At 36.7% G+C, this 26,700-nt stretch overlaps 1 protein-coding gene across 1 annotated transcript in view; it reads right to left on the bottom strand.

Annotated features, from left to right (window-relative positions):
- The window catches only part of Sin3A (SIN3 transcription regulator family member A), a 70,661-nt gene extending 47,998 nt beyond the window's left edge, over positions 1-22,663 (bottom strand). The window contains exons 1-3 of the mRNA XM_028302548.1: positions 22,299-22,663; positions 12,849-12,955; positions 5,741-5,813 (exon numbers count right to left, since the gene is read on the bottom strand). Coding sequence (XP_028158349.1) covers positions 5,741-5,813; positions 12,849-12,923 — 148 coding nt within the window. The 5' untranslated portion in view covers positions 12,924-12,955; positions 22,299-22,663. The remainder of the gene's footprint in view (positions 1-5,740; positions 5,814-12,848; positions 12,956-22,298) is intronic.
- Between the last annotated feature and the right edge of the window lie 4,037 nt (positions 22,664-26,700).

The raw sequence follows: 26,700 nt of genomic DNA on the forward strand, positions 1-26,700 counted from the left end.
TTTAGCTAGGGACTGGAATTCGCTGCCTGCTGCTGTATTTCCTGAACACTATTATCCGGGCGTTTTCAAGGCGAGAGTGAACAAATAACAAGGCAAGTATTTGACAACAATCGCACCTGGTGTTAAGTGGGATGCAATCTAGGATGGCACATATCTGCCCTGTAAGTGCCTATGTGTAAACCTACACTTAATTAGGACAACTTATAAGACATGAGTGCCTGTCTATGGATTAATAGTCCAGTCAATGAATGCCTTAACGACGGTGTAGAGAGAAATCCGTGGAACACAATTTCTGACCTCGGGACTTTATTTAGCCTAGTTAGGTGGTGAACATAGCAAAAGTCCCCGCCCTTAGCCCTTGAGCCGGCGGGGAGAGGGGGGTTTAAAGGTACCACTTTTCGGTTTTTCGCTTAATCCTCGGAAACTATGCGTCCTAGTGACATGACTACTATGAACCAAAAAAAGCTTATTAAATTTGCTACAGGTGAGACCGTCAAGTTTTTCTATATCTTGTATAGTTTTTGCGGCATCTGCTCTAGAAGGTCTGTAAAATTGGAAATTTTATTGTTGTCTTGCATGTTCCTTTCAGGAGAAAATCGACTTAATCAACATTGAGCAAACACTATAGACATGCGGGAGCATGTTAAGCCTAGTTCCATGGAGGGGACTGCACCGTGCGTATATTTAGACGAACCAATTAGAGCCACTTTTGACTCCTCATCATTCAAAAACTACTGTGCATTAACACTTCAAATTTGGCTCATGTATTGAGACTTGCAAGATGTACATCAGCTTCAAATTTCATAAATATACCTCAAACGGTTATTTAGGTATTGACGTTCAAAAATCGATATTTAGAGCACTACTATCTATCTATCACATGTGAAATGTTAAAATTTACTGGTTTTTTATTTGTTCCTTTGTATTTACATAACTACCTTTCTGGATGCCAAATTTGAACCTTCGAGGTCATCTGGAAGTGGTTAGAATTTGGTCTATAGGTCAGACATGTAGATTTTTGGACGTCAATATCTAAAGAACCGTTTGAGGCATATTTATGAAATTTGAAACTGATGTATATCTTGCAAGTCTCAACACATGAGCCAAATTTGAAGTGTTAATGCACAGTAGTTTTTGAGTGATGAGGAGTCAAAAGTGGCTCAAAGTGATTCGTCTAAATATACGCACGGTGTAGTCCCCTCGCTGGAACTAGGCTTAACATGCTCCCGCATGTCTAGAATGATTGCTCAATGTTGATTTAGTCGATTTTCTCCTGATGGGAACATGTAAGACAAAAATAAAATTTCCAATATTACAGACCTTCTAGAGCAGATGCCGAGAAAACTATACAATTTATCGAAAAACTTGACGGTCTCACCTGTAGCAAATTGAATATGCTTTTTTTGGTTCAAAGTAGTCATGTCACTAGGACGCATAGTTTCCGAGGATTAAGCGAAAAACCGAAAAGTGGCACCTTTAAACCCCCCTCTCCCCGCCGGCTCAAGGGCTAAGGGCGGGGACTTTTGCTATGTTCACCTCCTAACTAGTCTAAATAAAGTCCTGAAGTCAGAAATTGTGTTCTACAGTTTTCCATCTATAATGCTTTATTGACTGGACTATAAGTGCCATTTTAAATTTAATTAATGATATTTTAAGTTTTTCTGTTGAGGTTTTTGATATTAAACTGTCCAACCAATCCTGATTTCGATGAACTTATTTATAGCATGTGTGTTGTGCTGATTATGAACGTATTTGCTGTAGAAATCTAACTAAAAGGCTCAAACTTATCAAGAGAAGGAACTTAATAGAAGTACGAACCTATTCAAGCACATTCTTTCTTATTTATCTTATCACTTAAAGGAAAGGTTAAAAAAAAATGACAACTATTGAGTGAACTAAAATGTTCAAAGAATAAAAACACAAGTAAACAATTGAATTATTAATAATACATTAGTGACACGAGTTAATGAGGAAAGTTGTTTTAACCCGTATCTTCCCAAGTACCTAAAAGCTGATTCGATTTTAACGAAATTTATAGTACTACATGTTAGTAACCTACTGAACAATAATATGTATAAGAAAAAAATAATCAGCTTTCTGTCTTTCAGTTTCAGTACCGATCCAAAAATGGAACAGTAGGAAGATATGCCACTGTAATAATTTTGCATTAGTTAGGAAGATTATTGTAAATAATACAAGGTTTTTATAAAAAATCGTATTATTATAATCGTATATTTTTATTAAACAATAAAATCACACATTATAAGTAAGATACATATCAAAATAATATATTTTTACACATTATTTTGAGTGAAAAGCAGAAGAACACTTATGGTTCCTGTCGCATCCAATGGGTTTTCCATGAATATGTTGTTTTGTTCCATGTTTTCCAAAATATGGAATCATCGACTCATCAATACTTAGATTTCTATCACCAGGGTAATATTTTAGCCATATATTTGTTGAGTAAATTCCATAAAGGACGAACTTTTTCGAACTTATCCTGTGGGGCCAAGTTAGTATTATCAGCAACGTGAAAGAATCGCAGCAGTTCTTCAAATCTCTTTCTAGGCATAGCAGCTGCCACACCTTGAAAATTGCAATCGACACTTTGCAAGATATCGCATGTACCTACTGGGAAGTAGGTACATGCGATATCTTGCAACACTATTGTATCTCGACAACAGAAGAATCCCAATAAAACGCTTTATTTCTTCAGTTGTAACTTTGAAATGATGATACCCTTTTTGAATTGCATTATTTTCAGTTTCAGAGCGAATTAGTTCAAACACTTCCGCGTCAAAAAAATGATCGAAAAATTGTACCGGACTATCAAGATGTTCTAAAAGTCAGAGCCACCTGACACTTTGTCTGCCTTTTCATGGACATCTGTTTTCCTCCATTTTCGGGAAGCAGGACATTTCTTTTTCGGTGGAGGTGGTTGTGGTGGTGTATCTAATAATGGCTCATTCGGAACGTCTTCTATGGCATCTAAATCGTTTTGGGATGACATAATAGCCCTAAATTCAACCTGTGCTAAGAGTTGATGTCTAGATAGATGATTTATATTTGAAGACTCCTCATCGCCGCTATCTTCATCGCTCTTGTCGTAATTATCTGGGGGTGTTATGTAAACACATCATCGACTTCCTCTAGATATGATACGATCTCATTTACCGACAATCTACAACAAAATAAATGAAAAATTATTACCAACAATTACATAAGTTTATAGAATGTCCCATCTCCATATTATCCTACTGATCCAAAAATGGATCGGTATAGTAAAATGTAAAAATTATATGCGAATACCCTATATTTATATTTCAATGCATTATTATATGGTATCTGAACCTATATTTGATAAAAACTCGATAAAACAAAAGCTGTCAACATATTAGAAATTATAAAATACTTACATTTGCCGATGAGACATTTTTTCACGAAAAACAAAAAAATTAAGCTCATGAAACTGCATTATTTGCGCGCGTGAACAAAAATCTGACAGATGGATTAGAGCGGTAGAACTGCCAGTGCTGCCAATATAAAGAAAAAACAATGGCTGCGTTAATGCAACTTTAATTAAAAAATATTTAACTAACCGATCCAAAAATGGATCACTGGGATGATACGGGTTAAATCAACATTCTTTAATTAAACTAATTGCATAATAATGATTGTAAAAAATATTATTTAACCCTCTCGTATTTAATTAATAACAATATTGATTTCTTTATGTTAATTAAAAACTGGTTTAGATTTTATATTCTTTTAGAGTCTTTCAGAAAAGAAGGGAAAATTTTATGAAATAAGTGATTAAATGAAAAGAATATCAATATTATTGTACCACCTACTATATTCTCAATTTGGCATTGGCCCTAAGGTTGAGGAAAACGCCAAATGGCATTAAGTGCGCCTTATTGAAACTGTGTTTGTTCTGCAGAANCCCACGGGAACCGGAATTCGCGGGAAAATCCTTTTGTATGAAAAATCTAAACTGCTTAAGTTAGACGCTTGAAATTTGGCATGCAGGTACCTTAGTAAACTTAAAGCTTAGTTACAACAGGATATTGCAAAATTCCCACGGGAACGGGAGTTAGCGGGAAAAAACATTTGTATGAAAAAATCTAAACCGCGTAAGATAGATGAAGGGGGTAAAACGGGATCCACGCGTACGAAGTCGCGGGCGGCCGCTAGTTGATCATATAAATAAATAAATAAGGAGCAGTAATGGATTCTAATATTAAACATGAATCTTACAACTTAGTTCACATTGTTATTTCACTAAGTTTTATATTACAAAAACTGTATAATAAATAGTAGGGTAAACCGTATAGCTATTGCCCACTTAAGATTGCAAACACATTGAGATGAAAAATTAAAGAAAGTATTTTAATTTATCGACCATTTATGACTTTTTTCTTATACCTCAATAAACTGTTAAACAGAATATTAACAATTTTTAGTTAAAACTTACGTAACTTAGAAAATATTGAAATAAATTTAAAATCCTCCAAAAAGTACAGTCATTGCCCATTACTTACACTAATTGCCCACATCAAAGCACAGTAATTGCCCAGTATCTTAAAACAAAATAATCAATTTTAAAATGACAAAATAGGCTTTAAATAAACAAAACAAAACAAAACATTAAACTTAAATACTAGTAATACAGTCTTCAAAATTTCAAAATAAATTGCGTTTGGCCTTATTAACATATTATCAAATATTTCTTGAGCTGATGTTGACAAGTCAGAATCGGTAGAGACAGAATCATCTACTTCAAAACAAAGATGACGCAAAAAATTGAATTTTATATGTATTTATTTTTTTATCTTCTTTGATATCAGTTCAAGTGGTTGCTCAGAATGTTCAATTAGCTGTTGGTTATTCTTCCCTAAAGTTGTATCTAATTCCTTACAATTAACTAGTAGATTTAACGTAGGATTGTAATTTTTTGTATTTGCGTTTGAATTTTTATCATTTTTTTCAAGCCAAACCATATTTTTCAGCAATTTATCTTGCAGATAAATTGTTGGATACATCTTGTACAGCTTCGATCGCTTTTTGCAAATTTTCTATGCTTTATTGAACTTTTGGAGTCTTTGGCATACTGAAAATTAAACATTAAAAGCCGTTTCAATATTTATGCCTGTAAATTGCAAAACAAGTCTAGCAATGAGCAACTTAAACACTGCTACTGCATGGTGGCAACACTCTAATAATAATTGCCCTGGGCAATAACTATACATTAACATATGGCAATAACTGAAATGATGGTGGGCAATAACTAAAAATATACAGATTTACGTGCAGTGATTACCCACCGTTATAATGACCGTTAGAAATCAAATTTTATCAGTTATTTTCATTGATAATGGAGAAAACACTTATAATTTCATCATGACTATACACCATTAGTTGAATATTAAATAACTTGCAAAAAAAATTTTACCTCTAAGAAAGTAATTCCTTAGTAAAATTGTTAAAGTCTTTACCTGTTTGAGTAACATTTTCACCCGTCTTGACAAAATCCGCCATAACTGTATTTTTTTAGTGTTTCCTATTGTAAATTTTAAATCTACTTGTACATTGATCTCGGAGCCCTCTACTCAGTAAATTCAAATCTAACTAGAGTGATTCAAAGTCAGCACCTGACAATATTATTCTTAAAGCGGGCAATCACTACCAGTGGGCAATCACTCTCTGGTTTACCCTAATTAATTAGAAATAAACTCACCAAGCAGCTGGGGTTGGGCTATAGAAGTAGATTGTGCAAGTGTATGCATGTTGCTCGCACCAGCTTGTTGAATCTGCAACAAAAATGGAAGTTAATTCTACAAGTTCTATTAAATACGAAGTTATCACTAGTATAGCACTTATAAATATGTATAAAAGTCATGCTCAAAGACTGAAGCGTCGATTCGCCAAATTTTTGTTATGACTTCTGAAAATGAAGAAAAACCACGGTTCCGAGCAGTAGTGGGGGTTGAAAACGCTCTTTGAGCGAAAAAACATCATCACAATGCGTTGTAGTCACTGTATAACGTCTATGTAGCGAAATTTGTGTTATGGCTCTTATAAAAACGCTCACGACGATGTGACAATGAAGAAATGCCATGATGAAGAGCCTTAGTTTAGTATAAAAATTGTTAGTATTAAAAATCTAATACCCAGTACTAAATTGCAGTTTGAGTCTCAAACTAAGAACTTTTGAGACTAGATGGCGCTGTGCACAACGTACAAGGAAATTATTTAAATTGATGACACAATACTTCGCGTAGGTTCATACAACACATAACCCCGATGACTATCATGTTATTATCGCATAAAAACTCCAAAAATGTGTCCAAATGTTACTGCAGTGTTGTACAACATTACACCACAAGGTTATATCGACGTTCAGAACTCCATTTCTATTTTGGATGCGCGCGTCGCTTCTATAGTCTCTATTTATAACGAAGCTGATTCACTATCGGTCAACCGTGTGACACGTTAGCCTGAGTTTTTTTGTTTACGTTCGCGTGTTGGGTGTGTTTTCTACATTTTTAATCGAATAGCAACTGTTTTTGTGAAGTTTAGAGTGTTGTAAGTTTAAATTAAGGTGACTCAATTTCTGGCGCTGATTCTTCTCAGCACTGGCCCATTTATTGTCACGAAGCAGTGGTAGGGTTAAAGAAATACTGTTAGGACGTGTTAAAGCGCTTTTTAAAAGTCTATTTACAGAAAATAAATGACTTATTTAAGATTGAACTGTTATTGCTCAATGTCATAAATTATATAAAAATACTGAAAAATTCCACGCGAGCGAAGCCGCGGGCGGAAAACTAGTCATATCTAATATAGTAAGGAACTAAGAATATACTTAGCAAAAGAGTTTTAAGGGAACCAAGTTTCAATATTTTTCTTACCAATATAAAATGCACAGAGCTCTAAGAACATATAAGTTATACAGCTTGATGTATATTTTGCCGGCAATTTTATCAATTAGCTAAAGTCAGCTTCATTATAACAGCTTCAGACTACGTCGTTAGCAATTCCAATGACCTAGTGCAAGCTAGGTCTATTACACAGTACAGCAGTTGTTTACACCTACCGTGATAAATGATAACCTACGCCGGCCAGTTTATCATGCATTTGTATGTACACAGTGGAGATGATAATATGCATGTCGCAAATGGGTGGAACCTTGGCAATGTTTTTTTTTTATGCTTGAAAAATCAAAATAAAAAACCTTTTTATAAGAAACTACATTAAAAGTATGATTACTTTTTCTGAGCTCCCGTGATATTTCTTAAGACCTGAAGAGAAATGAGAGTGGCTGAAAATCAATGCTTTCTAGAATATAGGTTGTCCTTGTCAGCATAAGCTGAGCCACTTTAAATTGCTTTACCATAAGTACTTCTTATTTTGTTATTCCAATTTGTTATTTCAGAGCAATATTTTTTGACTTCTTACAAAACTAAGTTGACAAAATTGTAAGAAACTGTACATAAAGGACTCGCCCACCAGTAGTCACCAAACCTATCCTGGAAGACCTATCCAACAAAGAATATAAAAATCTAAGCGTCAAACTTATTAAAGGCTATCTTTAAACAACAAAATTTCATTAATCTAGTTAATGTAATTGTAATAAATTTTCCCCATCGGGATTTAAACCCGAACCACCAGTCTTTTGGAGCAGGTAACATTAGTGCCAGTTTTAAATCCATAATCGCTTCGTTCTGGCTCTTTAGCGATCGCAAAATTCAAACTGTCACGTTACTTTGTCTAGGCACGACGAAAATCTCGAATCGATTGTGCCATTGTGATGTTATTTTTCGAAGTCGTATTACATTACAATAAATTACTTTATAACAAAACATTTCAACAACAAAGATGGCGGAGTCAGACTTTCCTTAAACCTTGACTTTGAAGTCGGAACACACGACTGTTTAAATAATTTATCAACGGAAAAACTCGAGCGAACGATTGTCCAAGATTATCTTTTGAGTAATGCAAAAACTACAAAAACATCCTACTAGATAGGGGCCTAGTGGATAACGCTCTGTCAACTGATAGATACCTTTCAGCTAGGACACACCTAAAGACTGTGGGTATTTGTTTCCAATTTGGTTCTATTGCAATGCAACCTAAAATCAAGAGGGAAGTGAACCTTAACTTCGAACTCCTATATTCTTCTGATTAATTTCGTTGCGGGTCCAATGACAGTTTAACTTTCCCCCGGGACAGGACAAACTTGACCTTCACTGGTTGTGTTTTTATTGGCGGTCAAGCTGTAGATCCTGGCCACACAGGAGTTGCGCGTTGGAACGAGAGGTGGGAATAGTCCCGTAATCTAAAATCAACCTGTGTCTCAAAATGGTGACTAAGTTTCTTGCGCTGCTTCTCAGCACTGACCCATTTATTGTCCCGAAGCAGTGGTAGGGTTACAGTAATACTGAGACGTGTATGAACGCTTTTTAGAAGCCTATTTAAAGTAAATAAATTACTTTTATGACTTTTAAACAAATACTTTCGATATCGAAGTGCACGTCAACCCACAACAACATAAAGTCTGTCTGTTACCAGGGGTAGTGAACTTAGCTGTTCAAACTCGCACAATAAACGAAGAATAGGTATTCCATCTGCAGTTTTCTGATCGAAAAAGGGTTAGCAACCACTGACAGGGCAAAAAAGGAAGGTGACTTTACAAAGTGAAACCTTATGCTGCAACAACAATTTATTTCCTGTCTGTATCTATCTATCTATATCGCTCGACTGATGTGGAGCGTCGCTCAGCCGTGGAAGACTTCATAGCTGAAATGAACTTAGTTATTCACAACACCCCTAATGCACCACCAACCTACAGTAGCCCAACGGGCGAGTCTTATATTGACGTCACGCTTTCTAGCGCAGACGTCCAGCNCTTCATTGGTTGGGTTTGTGGGGCGGCTAACCTGTAGATCCTGGCTACACAGGAGTTGCAGTGGTGGGAACGAGAGGTGGGAATAGTCCCGTTTGTCTGTATCTATGAGGATAATGTCGTTCTTTGAATGAATAATACAATCCTTGCCAAAACTCATTAAATTGGAGCTCTCCCAAGCTTAGCAAACGGTGACATCCTTTGGCAAACCATCAACTAAGTGCATTGACATCTTCACAATGCTATAGGTATTCGATTCTATCCATAAACCGTAAAGTATGTAGCTTAGAACGTTTTATGATTGTCTGAGTACAGGTAGATTGATGATCCATAAAAATAGCGAAACAAAATTGACGATGCCTTTTGGTTAGTTGGTATTCTGTACATTTTGTTACATCTGGCAGTTAGTATCATATCGGCCAATATAATCAAATGTTGCCACATATAAACGCTGATTTTTATACTGTAAACTCCTGAGATTTTAAAATAGCAGCTTCTCTAAACATCATTTGTACAGACCACCACAAAAGGAAAGCTATTGGGTCTACCTCTTTACATGTGAAAAATGCTTTGCTCAATAAAAATCAAGTTTCAGTTTATAGTCTTGATACATCAGCCTTTTAATCTGAATTTCTGATGAAATTTTTGAATCCAATAAGTCTTCAGGACTGGACTGGTTGATGAATAGTCTTCAAATCTTGGGAGTGGAGTTACAGAATAATGTCCAGTGTTTAGGCAGGCAGCTCGTGGCATCTTTGGCAACAGGCTAAGGACGACAACTTTAGGGTTTAATGGGTAGGAGGAGCCCCAATAGAGAGCCTCTCAAAAGGAGAAATCCCAATAGTCTCTAAAGAAGGAAACCCTTTTACCCTTGAAAAGGAGGCTGACAATAGTGACTGAGTTTCTTGCGCTGCTTCTTCTCAGCAATGGCCCATTTATTGTCCCGAAGCAGTGGTAGGGTTAATACTAGGACGTGTAAAAGTGTTTTTAAAAGCCTATTTGCAAAAATAAATGAGTTTTAGAAGAGAGCCTCAATAAGTCAGGTATGCAGTTCAATATAAAGTATTCCAACGTCCTTTGGCATATCGTCAAATGTCAATGCACTGCTGTCAGCTGAATCACTTACAACGCGAGCGATCGATCCAGCGGAACATATGGCTTGAATAATAGAACAACCGTTGTGATTATGGGCGTGTTTCAGTGGAGTTAGTATTACTATTACCTACTTCTTATTGATGTTCTTTTCTGAAAATAGATTTGCGTGGTAGTTATTTTCCTTTTTCATTGGATTTATCTCCAACGAGTAAGTGGGCGTCTTATGGTAAGTTTGATGAAACGTGGTCTTTAATCGGGTCCAGTTTATGTTTGAAGAAACGTTTTCTGCATTCAGTTCCAAACATGTATTTAGCTTCTTGGCTATCTTAGTGGGGTCGTCGGTCCATCGAGCAGGTAACCTTACGCTACGGTTGCTGAAACGTGGCCATTTGGATTCATTTACTCCATTTTCATCAATTCTCTGACAGATTATTGCCACATTTTACTGGACAATGTCCATTACTTTAAACTTTTGCCGAATGGCCTTGTTCAGGTTTTAAATATCTGACAAGGCAGGTATTTGGTAGTTTTACCCTGCCAAGTAAATGCCTTTCCTTGAAGAGGCGCTGTTGATATGTGGACTTTTCCTTAGGACATTATTCTATTTGAAGAGATACTCATTTTTGCTATAGGTCGATCGTTCATCTTGATAAAAGTATAACTTCACCTGTCCAGGTTGCGCGGTAACTTGAAACTATTTTTACTATCCGAATCGCATCTAAAACTGGACTAACCTTCGGTTTTTTGCTAAATATCTCGCTGCGCAGTTAATACTTATTTTTTGCACCGTTTGTTATGCTAGCGTTATAAACTGTTTTGTACCTAATGTATTTATTTACGTTTTCCCGAATTGAATAACCTATTTACCAGTTACATAGTTTTCCTGTTCTTCTGATTAATTTCGTTGCGGGTCCAATGACAGTTTAAACTTTCCCCCGGGAGAAACTTGACCTTCACTGGTTGGGTTTTTATTGGCTGCAAGCTGTAGATCCTGGCTACACAGGAGTTGCAGCGGTGGGAACGAGGAGGGAATAGTCCGGTACATTGAGTTGGTGAATAACGGAAAGTGAAAATAATATAATAAAATATTCAATAGTAACCGCTTCATAAGATGTGTGCAATATTGTCAAATAAATATGCATTCACATACACTGGCTCACTATGACTTATTATGAAATAAAAAAACTACTTCGACAAAAAAATCCACCCATTTCTTTCATTACTGTGTACTTTTAATCAGAAAAAGAAGAATAATTATTCTGCTAATTTTATTACAGAAGTAGGTAAATTTTAATGTTTACACAATGTCTATGCATGCATAAAGCTTGTATGTATTACCATCCATCAGACGCCACATACCGTGTTGGCATTGTGGCAACACCAATGGTAAATTTAATGTATCCCCTGAACGAAGTTGCAGACCTATACCCGAGGTAAGCAACGTGTATCTTAGGGAAAACTACAGCATATTGTATAGATCGTTTTATCCACGAAGACGCGCCCCACCAATTTTGGATCGAGGGAAGCACGGGGTGCGGGGAGTTTGATCCGAGCAATCCGAGCGTCATTATTGTAGTGTGCATGTGCACTCATGGATGATTTAGCGTGTACCGATAACACTCAAACATTAGCGGAAGAATGATGGGGCGCGTCTTCGTGCTAAAATGCTTCGTTAAAGCTTCATTACATCATGCATTGCACAGTCAACGGCATATCTCTACGTATTATAAAACAAAGTAGCTCCATGTCTGTCTGTAGGCTTTTGATCTTTTAGACTAAACAGCAGATTTTAACGCTGTTTTCGTCATAAATAGTGATTCAAGTATAATACTTTGATATCTCTTTTTATCATTATTTAGACAATTTTGTTCAAGTTTTTTAGACTTAGGAAAAAAGCATTCCAGTTGTCCACGCTATAATAGCCTTTGTGCTCTTTGAGCTTAGGAATTTATTCCTTGACTGATAATATCAAGGCCATATTCTCCATTGCAGGGGGACAACCCTCTGTAAGATACGCTCCCCATCTGGCCAAACGGGTTGGATTGGCCTGATTTTAGCATATTCCTTTTGTCATTTACGATATCCACGGGAAGAGTGGATAGTCCTTCCTTTCGATTCTACTCTGGTTCATACTTCATACACGTGTGTTAACCCTTAGGCTGGTTTTAGTGTCACGCGGACTGTCAGTGCGGATTGGTCCGCACAGCCGATTTGTATGAACTGCTAGGGAGCGGAGCGGTTCCTCCGGATTACTCTAAAACGCTCCCTAGAAGTTCATACAGATTGGCCGTGCGGAGCACCGGACGGTCCGCGTGACACTAAAACCAGCCTAAGTGCCTTTTTCCTGATGCGGATTTCGGCTCGCGTGCGGATCTAGTCCTTATGCGTGTAAAATCACGCTGCTGGTTGCAGAACAAAGATTTCGTATTGTGTGCCCGCAGCCGATCCGCGTTCCACGTGCGTGTAGCCCGCGTAATAGGATAAAACATGGAAATAATGAAATGCGGGTAAATCCGCATCACAGGAAAAAAAACTAACCAGACTAACGCCCGTATTCACAAACGATACTTGCTTAAGTTAGGCAGCAAATCGAACGCACAGCGTCGAATACAGCTCTGTGATTGGTTCGTGTGTCACCCTGTGCGTCCACACGCACTGTGAGACCTCATAGAAATGTTTGTGAATACGGGCGTAAGACTGCGTTTCCACCAGAGATGTGCGAGGATGCGTAGCGTTGTAAAGGACCAATAGAATCGTTTCATCTCTGGTAGAAACGCAACCTTAGGAGAAAACTATGTAACATATTTGGTTTTCAACACAATCTACACAGCATTAGAGTTCAAATTACCTGAGCTGGCGACTGGGTTGGCAGCGGCGAGGGCTCATCAGGCCCGAGCCGCGGCACGGCCGTTCGCTTCATCATGGTAGATCAGCAAGGGCCCATCACACTTTCACCTGGAATACAAATAGCAACCTTATTAGAACGGTGTTGGGGTCATTTGAGCGTAATAGGTTAACATAGCATAAGGTTGTGTTGCCTTTTTGGCCACTTTGGGTGTCACGAACTTTTTGACGAGTGTGCCCTCAGTGGCGAAAAAACGCAAGTTCTTCGCCATCAACCAAAAGAAGAAGAAGAACTATTTGACGCTGACTGTACGACGAAGCCGCGCAGTTTTAATCGTCAAAACCTATACCAATTTAATATTATCTACAATGATACTGACGCCCTTATTCACAAACAATGCTTGCTTAAGTGAAGCAGCAAATCGAACGCACAGCGTTGAATAGAGCTCTGATTACTTCGTGTGTCACCCTGTGCGTCTAAGCGCACTGTGAGACCTCATAGTTTGTGAATACGGGCGTAAAATCATTCAGAGTGAAGTGTTTTATCATTTTCGGCACGCCACAAACCATACAGGCGATATGACGCTTCCAATGATAAAATCGATATACCCCCATGTACGCAGTTGCAAGCCCATTGGGGAAGGCAACGGGAAGCGGGGGATACGCCGCCACTGGTTCTCAAAGATAAGGTTGATGCTCGTATTCGCAAACGATACTTGCATAAGTGAAGCTGCAATCGAACGCACAGCGTTGAATAGAACTCTGTGATTGGTTCGTGTGTCACCCTGTGCGTCTACACGCAATGTTTGTGAATACGGGCGTGTACAGTGTAGACGTTTGGGAAAAAATAAAACCTTATGACAGTATAAAATAAAGGTGGTGTTATGAATTTCTGGTTTCAAAGATAAGATTTGGGAATTAACACCACTGAGCAAGAGTGGAGGGGTGAGATTTATATGGCATTTCTAATACAAATAATGCTAGAGCGACTACGAGGTGGCTTGTTTGCATCACGGAATTAAATACCTAGTGCAAAAGAAGAAAAAGGTCATGTTTATGTTAATTTTTAGAAAAAGTCACAAACAGACATTTACTCTTTGTAATTACTCTTCTAAAAGGACATTTACATTTGTAAATGCTATATTTATAGCAAGCAAGACTTGGTCCTGTTTTGTACTTATATTCTGTATTATAGAAATCACTTTATCTCTTTTCTTTTTTTAAAACGGATTTATTTATTTTAATTTTAATCCTAGAACAAAATTAACCGTTTTTATGGTTTAAGACATTTATTTCTCTAAAAGAATTACATTCACTTACAAGAGAAATACAAAATTAACCTTAAAACTATAGATTATTTAAAGTTTATACAATTTTATTTGTTTACATTTTAATATTTTTTGCACGAAGCAGACGCGTACAATAGCAGTCACTCGAGTATTAATATATTGGCCATTCGTGGGTACACTAAGAAAACAGTAGTTATAATTCGTAACGACAGGTCCAATTACGTATCGTATTCTAGTTTCTATGAGAATGTTGTACTTAAGTCACTTTTTTTTTTAAAGTTATTTTGATTTTATTTGCTTCAACCATTTTTAGTATTATTAAATTATCATTTTAACAGATTTAATTAAACTCCGAGAATTGGCTCATGAAATAAAGTTTAACCTTTTTTTTGAACGATAGGAATGATTTTGTGCCTTTGATGTCATTAGGTAATTTGTTATACAGTTTCGCCCCTTCATACAATACATTTTTCTTACCATAGTTTGTTCGGGGTCTTAACAATTGGATGTCATTGGGTTTTCGTAGGGAACGTTTTGAAAATTGTGATTTAATATTAAAGGATATTTGTGTATGAATATACTTTGCTAGTATTTTACGTACAAGTATACATGTATTGTATTTATATATTTGGGACAAAGACATAAGTCCGGTTTTTTTATAAACTTCTGATGTTGGAGTTAAGAAGTCAAAATGAAACAGCAATTTTATAATTTTATTTTGAGCGGTCTGTAATTTTTTAAGGTTAGTTTTAGCAGCACAACCGTATAGCTCGATTAAGTAATCTAGGTGGGGTTTTACCAATGCATTGTAAATGGTATATCGGACGGACGTAGGAAAACAGTGTACGTTACCGCGCAGGACAGACATTAGGTTTGATAATTTTGCTCGGGTTTTTTCGATCTGTGGTTTCCAAGTTAATCGACTATCAAGTATGAGTCCGAGGTATTTTTCAGAATCCACTTGGGTCAAACGTTCATTATTTATGCTGAGAGGCTCGAAATCAGATATGGGCTTATTTTTGGCGCTAAAAATAATGAAATTGGTCTTAGCTATGTTTAAAGTTAGTAAGTTAGATTGAAACCAAATAACTAGCAAATCTAGGTCATCCTGTGCATCTTTGGCAATAGAAGTCATATTACTGCCGGAGTAAAATAAGCACGTGTCGTCAGCATACAATGAGACTTGACCTTTGAGATTCAGATCACTGATACCATTTATGTAAATTAGGAATAATAGGGGTCCTAAGATAGATCCCTGTGGAACTCCAAAGGTAATCCCCTCAGGACGGCTGTGAATGTTATCAATTTTTACGATCTGATATCTGTTAGTAAGATATGATTGAATCATTTTATGCACAACATCTCTGATACCAACCGAGTTCAACTTATCTAGGAGCAGCTTGTGGCTTATCGTATCGAAAGCTTTTTTAAGATCGATAAAAACACCGAGAACTATCTGTTTCTGATCAATTTTTAGTTTGATATCAGTGATAAGATCTACACACGCAGACAAGGTATTAGACTTAGGACGAAATCCATACTGCTTGTCAGAAAGGAAACTAATGGAGTTCAAGTACTGTTCCAGCTGATTATAGACAACTCTCTCATATATTTTTGAAACAATTGGTAAGACAGATATGGGCCTATAGTTACCAACATCAGTTCGGCTACCTGATTTAAATATTGGACTGACCTTTGCCACTTTAAGTGAGTCGGGAAAGCAGCCATTTTCTAAAGAACTATTAATGCAGTTCGTTAATTCGTCTAAAATTAAAGGTTTGATAATTTTAATAGTTTTAGGGCTTATACCATCAAGACCGCTACTCGTGTTTGAATTCAAGTTTTCGATTATTTTATTAATTTCCTCTGTTGTAACCGGGTTAAATTTTGAGAATTCGTTTTGGGATTGCTGTGTATGAACTATTTGCATAATATTTGTACTTACATGACAGGTGTGAGATAATATATTGTTCGCAAGAACAGAACCAATGTTAGCAAAAAATGAGTTGAAGCATTCACATATTTCTGCAAGATCGGTAATTGGACCTGTATTTGTCACAATTTTGGTAGGGGATACGCTAGTTTTAAACTTATTATTTGTTAAATTATTTAAGAGTTTCCACATTTTAAGAGGCCTATTTAAGCAGTCGTTGAATAGTTTCTGGTAGTACACGGATTTCGTTTTTTGTATAGTTTCACGAACTTTCCTCCTTTCTCTTAAGTACTTTTCTTTTGCAGCTTCGTCATCTGGTGCTCTGATGTAGTCATATCCAAGCTCATTTCTCTTACTGATAGCTTTAATTATATCCTTGTTGATCCAGTCCATTTTTGGAGGGTTTATCATCTTAGTCTTATTTATTTTGCTTCTTCTCACAGATTCAAGTAGTTTTTCCTCTAATTTCTCATATTCACCATTACACTCGTCTATTTTCACGGACTTTAATTCATCAAATAGTGTGCTATAATTAATGGCTTGATACTCAACTCTCTTGGTCCTCTCTGGTTCAAATCTGTTCACTTCCAATGCAATGTGCTTGTGGTCTGATATTACCGACTCTATAATAGTTAAGTGAAAGGTGTTATTTTTAATGTTTGAGCAAACGTGGTCCAGGATCGTTTTTGAAGTTGCTGTCTCTCGTGTGCAATATTTGGGATCAATTTGATTAAGTATAATAAAACCATCCTCCTTTAACATTTCTCGGTAATCTCTGGTGGGTTTACTTCTTTTAAGTAAATCGTAGTTAAAGTCTCCAAATACTAATGCCCTCCTTCGCTTAAGCATCTGCCGCGAATAGGATTCAAGAAAGTTAAGATTGTTGGTCCTCTCAGGTTTGTAAACAGCACCTATGTCCAAGGAGAATTTGCCTATGTGCACCCACAAGAAGTGGTTGTCATTCTCACAAAGTTCATCAATGCAACTATGATTAAGGTTATTGTGTACGAAGATCGAAACACCACCCCCCAACACATCTCTCCGGTAATTATAATAGTGGGTATAATTCGGCAGCTGTATACTCTGGGCTTCTGATTCAGATTTTATCCAGGTTTCTGTTAATATTATAACATGTATCTGATGTGGCGTAGAATTAATGATGCATCTGAGCTCGTCTAGTTTTCCTGGCTTCACGATACTCCGTATGTTTGCATAGAGGAACTTTAGTGATTTACTATTTTGCATGAGGTTTGTATGGTTGCTCACGATGTCATAAGTTATTGTTTCGTTCACGGCTTGAGTTGCTTTAGCGGATTCTGTTAGTTTTTTGCCTGAATCAATTTTGGGATACCCTTGATGAATTTGATAGTCAAATCCTTTTCCTTTTTTTCCATTTTTATCTCATTATTTTACTATGAGATGAGCTAATGGGTGCCGTTACTTAACGAATTTTGCAAAGACTCGACCCTAAACTGCATAATACACGAATAACGATCAAACCAAGGGCAGCTTTGGTGCGAAAGTAAGACGACCTTGGCACACTGTGTCGTATTGAATCGGTTGACATTTAAAATCGAGTGTAACACCAATGGGCGTGTAAAATTGTAAACTTGTAAAAAATTCAATTTAATCGTAAAAATGTACAGTTGACAGCACATTGTTTTTGCAAAATTGCCTGTATTACAAAAAGATAAGAGGCTAATGTGTTTAGCTTGACCATTAACTGTAGATTTTGCTTGTAAGTCAAGCCAAAAGGCTGGTAGTTGGAAAATAGCAATCTTTTATAAGTCTGAGAAGGAGCATCAGTGTTTTAAAATAAAATACTTCATGATCTTCATCTGTGTCAAAAAAACATACCACATAATGAAGTTTGTATAGTTTCAAGAACTAAAAACCAGTCTAACATTAAAAAAATAAAAAAAATATGCTAACAAGAAACAAAACATTGTTTTTTATAATGAACTAATACCTGCACCATAATCAATGAAACAAAAAAGCTGACAGAAGTTTAATTATTCTTTGTTTATCATTTTTCACTTTTCACGTTTTCCAGTTTCAAGCCAACAATTGACAGGACAATAAGAGGCGAAGCGGACGGTTTCTTTGTCGTGAATAAATTACGGAGCTCCGCTATAACTGCATCGGACTATTAATTTAATTTGCCGGTGTTATTGTCGACAATATAATGAAGATGAGCGGATAAAGTAGACTGGTTATATTTTTAGATATTTGTGCAATGTGATGAAATAAACTGAACCACTGATTAACGTAATTGCTAGCTAAATCCAATGAATTTGCAGAATAAATATTTTTTTTCATTGTCTTTATTAACCCTTAACTGGTATCGTGGGGGCCGCGCGGCCCCCACGCATGACGTTTTCTTTGATATCTAAGAAGCTACGCATCGTGGGCAGCCAAAATTTTTGGTATTCTCATTTCGGCGCTACTCGCGTCTGGTGCAGGCGTTTCAGCACTGTATCATTCACCAGGACGAAGAATATGCACGTGTTGGGGTCCGCGCGGCCCCCACAATACCAGTTACGTTAGTTTTTTTTTCATGGCAATTTTTATTTGTATTTTGTTTTTTTTGCAGTATTGATGGCTTATTAGTGATAAAACAATAGAAGATACCTAAAACGAAGTTTTTGATTCCAAATTAGTGATTAGTAGCATGTCAGAAGAAGGATATAGTGATAATAAAATTATAGGTCATTGTGAAGACTCAATAACCAATATTCGGTCGATAATGAGGATACTGCTTCTAATTTTCTAGTGTTTTCTTCAGAAAGTGAAAATGAAGATGTTGTAGGACCTAGTCAATCCAGCTACTATGAAAAAATAAATACAAGTGGTCTGAAAATCCACCAGCACCTGCTAATGTTTGTCAAAATAATATTTGTTTTTATTTTTATAAAACGCTTATTATTTTTACTAAACATTACATTAAAACGTTATTTATTATTAAGTTCACATTATTATGGATTAATTAAAATAATAATATTTTTTATTATAACTTTCTAAACGTAGGTTTCATAGATATTTGTAACGTTAAAAAAATATTACGTAAAAAGTTGTTACTATTATGTAATGTCTTGAGGTATATAAGTAAGAAGATTTAATACAATAAAAACTAAATGATTACATAGAAAAAGCCTGATATTATATCATTTATGAGCATTTATTCAAGTATATAGATAAAACATGCTTGCTAGAAGCAAACATAGTATGGGGGCCGCGCGGCCCCCACGATACCAGTTACGTATGTCCAATTTACGATACCAGTTAAGGGTTAAGAAGACAGCTTTGTATTAACAGTTGAATTAAGTGATTTTTACTTGAAAAATGATAAATTACAAATGCTTATCTGGCTTTAAGTCACTCAAATATGTCAGTATAAAACGTAGTTCTAAAAATTATCCCTCTGGACACGTGGTCCGACTGCTTTGTCCGATTAATCGGACCACGTGAACTTTTTTTTCCTGTTGGTTCGATTAATCGGACTACAAGGAATCGCAATTCCACTTCGTCCGACTAATCGGACTTGAAATAAATTAAGGGTGGTATGCAACAAAATCGATCCATGGAAACTATTTCTCGTGACAATTTCATATTAACTACCAATGCGATGCTCTTTGGTCATAATAATAACAAGAGCTTCCTCGTGAACGGCTTGGCATTATTATAAATATACTATTAAATAAATTCATAATAATGAATTTAAATCAATATTGATTTGAATAAATTAATACAAATATGTAAAGGTATAAATATTTTTAATTAAAGATTGTTTCATTTAATGTAAAACAACCTCCTTTTAGTTCAATTCAAAGTTCAACTGAATTGAACTTTCAGGAAAAAAAACCGTAAAGTCAACTTTCTTAAGTAATCTTTCAAGGAAGTTGAAATACACGGATTTTTTTTATAAACATTTCCTAAATGTTTATATTATTATAGATAAGTAGGTTATGTAGGTAGGTATTCATTTGTTTTCCAAATTTTCAATAGGGATGATTCCTGGGTAAAAAGCAAGAGTTTTAATTAGTCCGTCAGTTAGCTTATCAAAAAATACTCGACACCTATTTTTCACTTTTTAAAACTAATGAAAATGTAAAGAGATAAAGCGTGCCAAAGTTCTAAAGAAAAGGCCCGTGACGTCAGTGAGTGCGTAAAAGTGCTGCACTTTGTGACGTCACGCGGAACTTCAACGCACTGTAACTTTGTAATTATTTGTTTGATTGGCAATTAAATAATTCAAGTCCAATATTTTTTTATATTAAAATTGACGGACGAAAAAATTTTTTTTAGGAAACTAGCCTAAAAATCTATCAAAAATATTCAATAGATTTATTGTAGTTGAATTTTTAGGAAAAAATATTTCCGTTCATTTCAAATTTCTAGAAAAATTATTGAAACTATGGAATTTTTTTCCTGAAAGTTCAACTCAGTTAAACTTTGATTTGAACTAAAAGGAATAGGTCTGTTATAGTTTTTCAATCAAGAAAATGCAATTAAATAGTGTTGCGTTAATGAAATAATAAATGTATCTTTCTTTCTTTCTTTCAAATAGGTTGGGCGGTTAAATGTCGGACCATGTAACCTTAAGAACAGAAAGTCTTGATAGTCCGACTCCTTAATCGAACCAACAGGAAAAAAAAGTTCACGTGGTCCGATTAGTCGGACAAAGCAGTCGGACCACGTGTCCAGAGGGAAAATTATCCGAATTAGATACCTACCTAACTTTAAAAGAATATAAAGGAACATGTTGGAGGTAACATGGGTCACCAGTGACCCTTAACTGATGAGTTTTCTGTTGTATTTAGTTTTTTAACAAATTAGACTAAAGTGTACCTATGCAAATTTTCATCATATTTAAATTGTGATTTGCTATTGATTTTTAAGTCATATTGAAAAGCAACTGGACTCTGGTAAACTTCTTATTTTACCAGCTTTAATACTTTTTAAGTATGATGAAGCATTGGCTATCCAATATTGGTTATTTTACCAATGCAGAGCCACAGTGCTGTCGATTTTTTGACTAGAGGAATAAACAATAACCAGAGGAAAATAACTTATTATTAATATACCGATAATTTTTTATCTAACTAGGTGCACGCGTACGGGGTCGCGGGCAGTGTCAAATAAATTGGCAAAATATCCCAATACCACGTGGATATCAGCGCGCGTTCATTTGTTTTAATCAATACTTAGGTACCTACTTACTTAATTAAAACATAACCTGCATGATTTATTTATAGGTTATGTTGTTCCCTACTTCAACATGTATCTCCGTATGCGGACTTCAATAGATAAAAGCAGTGATTACGTTAACAGTATCACTAACAGAAGCTCAAGGAAAATGCAATTTTCATTGAAATTTTCTCTATTTACGAAGCACGAGAACCAAGATGGATTCCTATGACGTCATCATCGGACTTCGCAATATTGTAGCCGCGGTTCACGAAAACTTAGCGTAATATGTGAATTTTGCAACGATTTAACTTACGTATCGATCTAAACACGTTGAAACAAGAACAGCACACACTATTGTACGTTTATATTCGGAATTTATTACATGAAGCCAGCTTGGTTTCTTTTGAAACCGGTCTCACGAGGGCGCGATGACACAAACTCGCACTTATTTATAGCGGAAAACGTACACAAATCGATAACAGGCCGGGCACAAGAACAACTACATTGAACGGGGCGTCGCAAAATGCGTTTTACAGCAACTTTCGTCTCTCACTTTTGCAATCACAAAAAAAATGACAGCCATCATGACAGCAGCCAGTGTCCCGCCTTTTTTTATGGGTGCGTTCGGAAACTCGCAATTTGAATTAGATTCAATGTAGGTATAGCTACGTTCACCGAAATGTTATTATTATTTCCACAGTGAATCATAGCGAGCGGATCTCGTTTGAAGAAAAAGTCGAGGTTGATTGAGGATAATCATCTTTCAGAGTAGAGCGGTAAAGTCCGGTTTACGTTGAACCGGTAGAAACGAGGACGGCGCGGCGGTATTCGTCACCGACGTAGAAAATGGCGACTAAATACCAACAATTACATCGCGCGTTCAACGTCAAAGCGAATCGATGTTTTAAAGTATCTGAAGACCACTAACTAGCCTACTTCATGTAACCGAGAACCGAAAGATGCAATAAGCGGCTTATCTTTCCAAGTGACGGAGATAAAGGTTCGCCTACTTTTATAAGAAAAATCAAAAACGTTTACATACCGTTGAATAAGTGGTGATAATGCGTTGAAATCTTCGTGAACGTGATCAAAACGTCTTTTGTAACTCAGAAAACTGTTGTTAGACAAGGAATTGTGATAATAACGCGTCACGGCACGCTCCGCGCGACATTCGTGCGCCTTCAAATAGCGCAGCGGCGCAACTTTTTCGAGCGCGGCGTCAACACGGTCAGGTGGGCGAGGTTGCGACACTGCCATAGCGCAGTCTCTTTCTCGCGGCTCTCGCTCTTTCGCGCGGTGCGCTGTCTCGCTCGCACTCGTGGGGAGGCCTGGGATCGGGCAGGAGGGACGCGCGGAGCCCTCCGCGAACGGACGTCGCGCACCGAGCTGCGCGGCCGACTGACTGCGACCGACGCCTTTTGCCGCGCGCGGCCCTGCGGGGCCGAGAATCGAGCTCCCAGCTCACAACGGAGCGGCAACGTCGCCGTCGAATAATAGCAAACGAACGGACGTGATATGAAAATGCCACGAACCTCCACGGAGGTGGTGGACCAAAACAAATCTCCTTTCTCTAAAATTATACAACAGTTGCGATCGAGAGCACGGGCGGGCGCTTCGTTTCTGTTTCCCGCCAAAATTGACCACTTTCTACGTGTAAACGCGAAGTGGAGGTACGAGCGATGACCTAGATGCGGTTGGACAGAATTTTTATTCAAGATGGCATACAGGTTTTCTGTTAGAGCTACCAATAACTCGGCGATCGGCGTTGCTCTGTGCGCGAGTGTAGGTTGCCACCGCCTCGGTGGCGGGATAAGTAGGTATCGGGCTGGTTGCCTTGGCGACAGAAACTTGTTACAGAGGATTACAATAAGATAATTGGAATGGGGGATCCGAGTGCAAGTACAATAGAATTGAATTTCCAGTTTTATGTTGCGAAAGGAGCACCTTTTGTATTGGATGTGAGAGAAAAACAATGCCCGCTTTACTTTTTGTTTTAAAAAGCGCTGATACTTTTTACTTGTACATTCTCTAATGAAAATAAGTTAAGAGGTAACAACCTCAGGGTCCTCAGGTGATGTCAAAGGATTACACAAAGAAAAGCAAATACAATGTCAATCATGTTTTATTGACCAAAATATCTTCTATGTGAGATCCCCGAACCTAAAATGAGAAATGTGATGAAGCTGTTAAACAATTAGTCAACATTTTCAAATGAAAGGACTAACTACTACTATCTACTACTAACTAGGAGTAAAGCAATTTATTATTTGTAACTACAGTTCAACACAATCAAGGAATCAATGAAGTTTCAATTATTTAATGTCTGCTGCCAGAAGTTCTACCTCGTAATTTATTTACAGGACGTACAGAATGAGGTATAGATCCTACAGAATATGACAAAGAACATAGATACGAGTATTAACCCCGAAAATTAGAGAAAGAGGAACTTTTTGTAATCGAAAGAACAGATTTTCAGAAATTAAGCTCATAACAATCCTTGGTATTAAATATTGACCAAGAGCATCGGAATCAAAGTTTTTGATTCGTCTGGCCTCTAACTTTGTTTGTTTTCACGATAGATGGTATATGAAATTCATTCTGCGAATCTTTAACTGTTCAAAATCAAATACACGTATTTAATCTCTTATCAATAAGGTTCAGAAAGGGCCACGCATCATGGGGACACGACAACATCTTGCAGAAAAATTGGCAGACCCTTTCATGGTATTTGTTTTTATTCCGTTAAAGTTTACTACCACGAGATGCTATGCTACTATAATACTACAAAGGAAACCACCACACTGGAGTATACAGGTACCCAATAAAAACTTGACCTACGTCATAGATCCAGGAATCTTTAGGCAAAAAAAATAGCACACATTTCATTGAGAAGCAGAGATTACACCAAAAGGACCACTTTAATGTTACAAAAGGATTTCAAAACTGCGACACAATAGGATTATTAATAATAACCTCCCGTAACGGTTATTGTGTCATTACCTCATAAACAATCAAGTTTCGCCCTGAAGGAAACAAAGGGACTTCTATGAATAGCTTTTACTGGAAAGTTAAAATACAACGTGGTTTTGGCGTTCAGCTGATTTTTTGTGAATGGGCGGAGAAAACGAGTTAATTTAGAAAAAAACAATATGAAACAAATCCTCAGATTCTGTTTGATGATCTAGTTAGTTAGAATTTTTATCTTAACAAACCTAATGTACGATAGACAGCATAATTATTTCATTAAGGTCTTATCGTTGCGTGCATAATTGATTAATTAAGATTGCAGGCTGGAATCATGCTGGAAACAGGACTAGATACCGAGCTATAGGATGACAATAGGTCATTATCAATTACGCTTGATTAACCCTTAGTTTCTGAACCGATCTCTATGTTATGATAGACTGTTGACTAACGTTAATTTATGCTATCGAGGAGGTTGTATTTACATGATACAGTTTTTTTATCCACAACGAGGAAGTTCTTGGTCTGCATTTCACGTGGAAATTGATGATCAGGCCGAAAGTGGAAGCGAGCTTCACCCGGAATCCTCAACCACAAATGAAGTGTGTGTGGAATAGCAATAAAGAATTTGAATTATGAAATTAGGTGGTGTTATTAAGGCTAAGGCTCAAAAATATGTGTTTGAACCCTGATAAAGGTTTTTTGCACTAAGATATTCCTGCACTATTCCCAAAGGAATCGAAACCTTTGCTAACCCTAACTTCTTAATTAAAATTGGATTGTTTCGTCATTTTACATGTCTTGGAGATTAACGTCAAAATTAAATTACCTTTCAGAATTACTTCTAAAGTTGCATCATCGATGGATCATACTAAAATTACATCTATCCTGCAGCCTGCAGTACCTGGGAGAGGTTCAGAAATAAACTGCAGTGTTGCATACTATTCTAGTTCAAAATATAGACAGTTTACTATAACTGCGGCTTCGCAATAAAATTTGATATCATTGATTGTCGCAATCGGAAATACTGAATCAGCATGAATTTTAATTTAATTTTAGATACAGGGAGTTTTGCAATATCATTAAAAAATTTAACTAAATAAGTGTGGATAGTCTGTCTAACTGTAAAAATAGCTCAAAAGAAGATAAATCTTCAGTTATATGTCCGACAGTTAGTCACTAACAAACCTAAGATAGGCCTACAAGAATAATTTTCGATAGCTCGACAATCTATGGCTTGAATGCTGTTACGTTCAGCTTACAACGCCCTATTACTAATTTATACTTCCCAGCCGAGTAGAGACCTCACCCCAGCCGTGGGGTGTGGTGTGGGGTGGCTATCTACCTAGGCATGTAAAATTTGCCAGTCCAATATCACCCTTGCAGATTTGCAAGCTTCCATCCCAGTAGTTTATACGTTCATTACTGAATTGAATTCGAATATTTTTGGACTATTGAAGTAGACATTGATTTTAGTATATGACATAGAAGCAACTTCTATTTTTACTAATTTTAAGCATACCTATGGGCTGTTTTTATGGAATTTGCCCTTTAAACTAATCGGTTTGGATTTCGTATTTTCGGATGTTATGTAAACATGTTTTGAAATCATTTTAAGACTTTTATATTGTTTTGCCAGATAAACTTGATAAAAACCTAAACGTAATACCTCTTATGATACGTGTAGCGCCATCTAGCGAGCGCCAACCGAAGTATTCAACTTTGCCGCCGATTTCTCTATCGCAATAGTTGTAATGGTAATGTAATCGTATTTTTTATCAGTAATTGCATTAATTTAAAGAAACGAAATCTATTGTTACCGGTCAATTGCACATATTCATGTGAAGAAACGCGAGAGCCGTAATTGGAACTGGCAAAATGATTATAATACCTAATCAGAGGCATAATACACGTTCGACAACAATCACATGCCCATTTATTTTAGACCGAATAAGTATGTATAGTAATGTTTACAACTGATGAGATCCGATGACGTAAGCTGTGTTGTGAACCGCGCATTTCATGTCCGAATAATGCCCGTGGATGTGTGAGTGCGACATTCGCGCGTGTGCGTGACTCCCGCAAGTGGTAACCTTAATTTCCAACTCATGTGTGCGTGTTGTTAACATCTGCACATCAATTAAGAAAATTATAATTTATTTAATTACCGCCAATACGATGTAGGATAACTTCTTTATCGCGTATTAAATTTATCCATTGTTAAAAACGTATAGCCTTGAAACTTCTTATCGAAACTCATTACGAGTGCGACGTTGCCAGTGCTCCGCGCTATTGCGTCGCAATTTTAATGGCGGCCATCTTGTCTGGGTTATCAGGTGTGCAAGTACTTGCGATGATCAAGACTTTTTTGCCTATCCGTAACAACCTCATTGGATATCCACATGGACATGTATCGCCAGCCTTAAAATTAAAAACCGTACCGTTAGCCAGTTAGATGACCAGCTTGTTTGAATGATTAC

The sequence above is a fragment of the Ostrinia furnacalis genome, unplaced genomic scaffold (genome assembly GCF_004193835.3).
Source record: "Ostrinia furnacalis isolate ACB-3 unplaced genomic scaffold, ASM419383v2 OfSCF1132, whole genome shotgun sequence".
Lineage (NCBI taxonomy): Eukaryota > Metazoa > Arthropoda > Insecta > Lepidoptera > Crambidae > Ostrinia > Ostrinia furnacalis.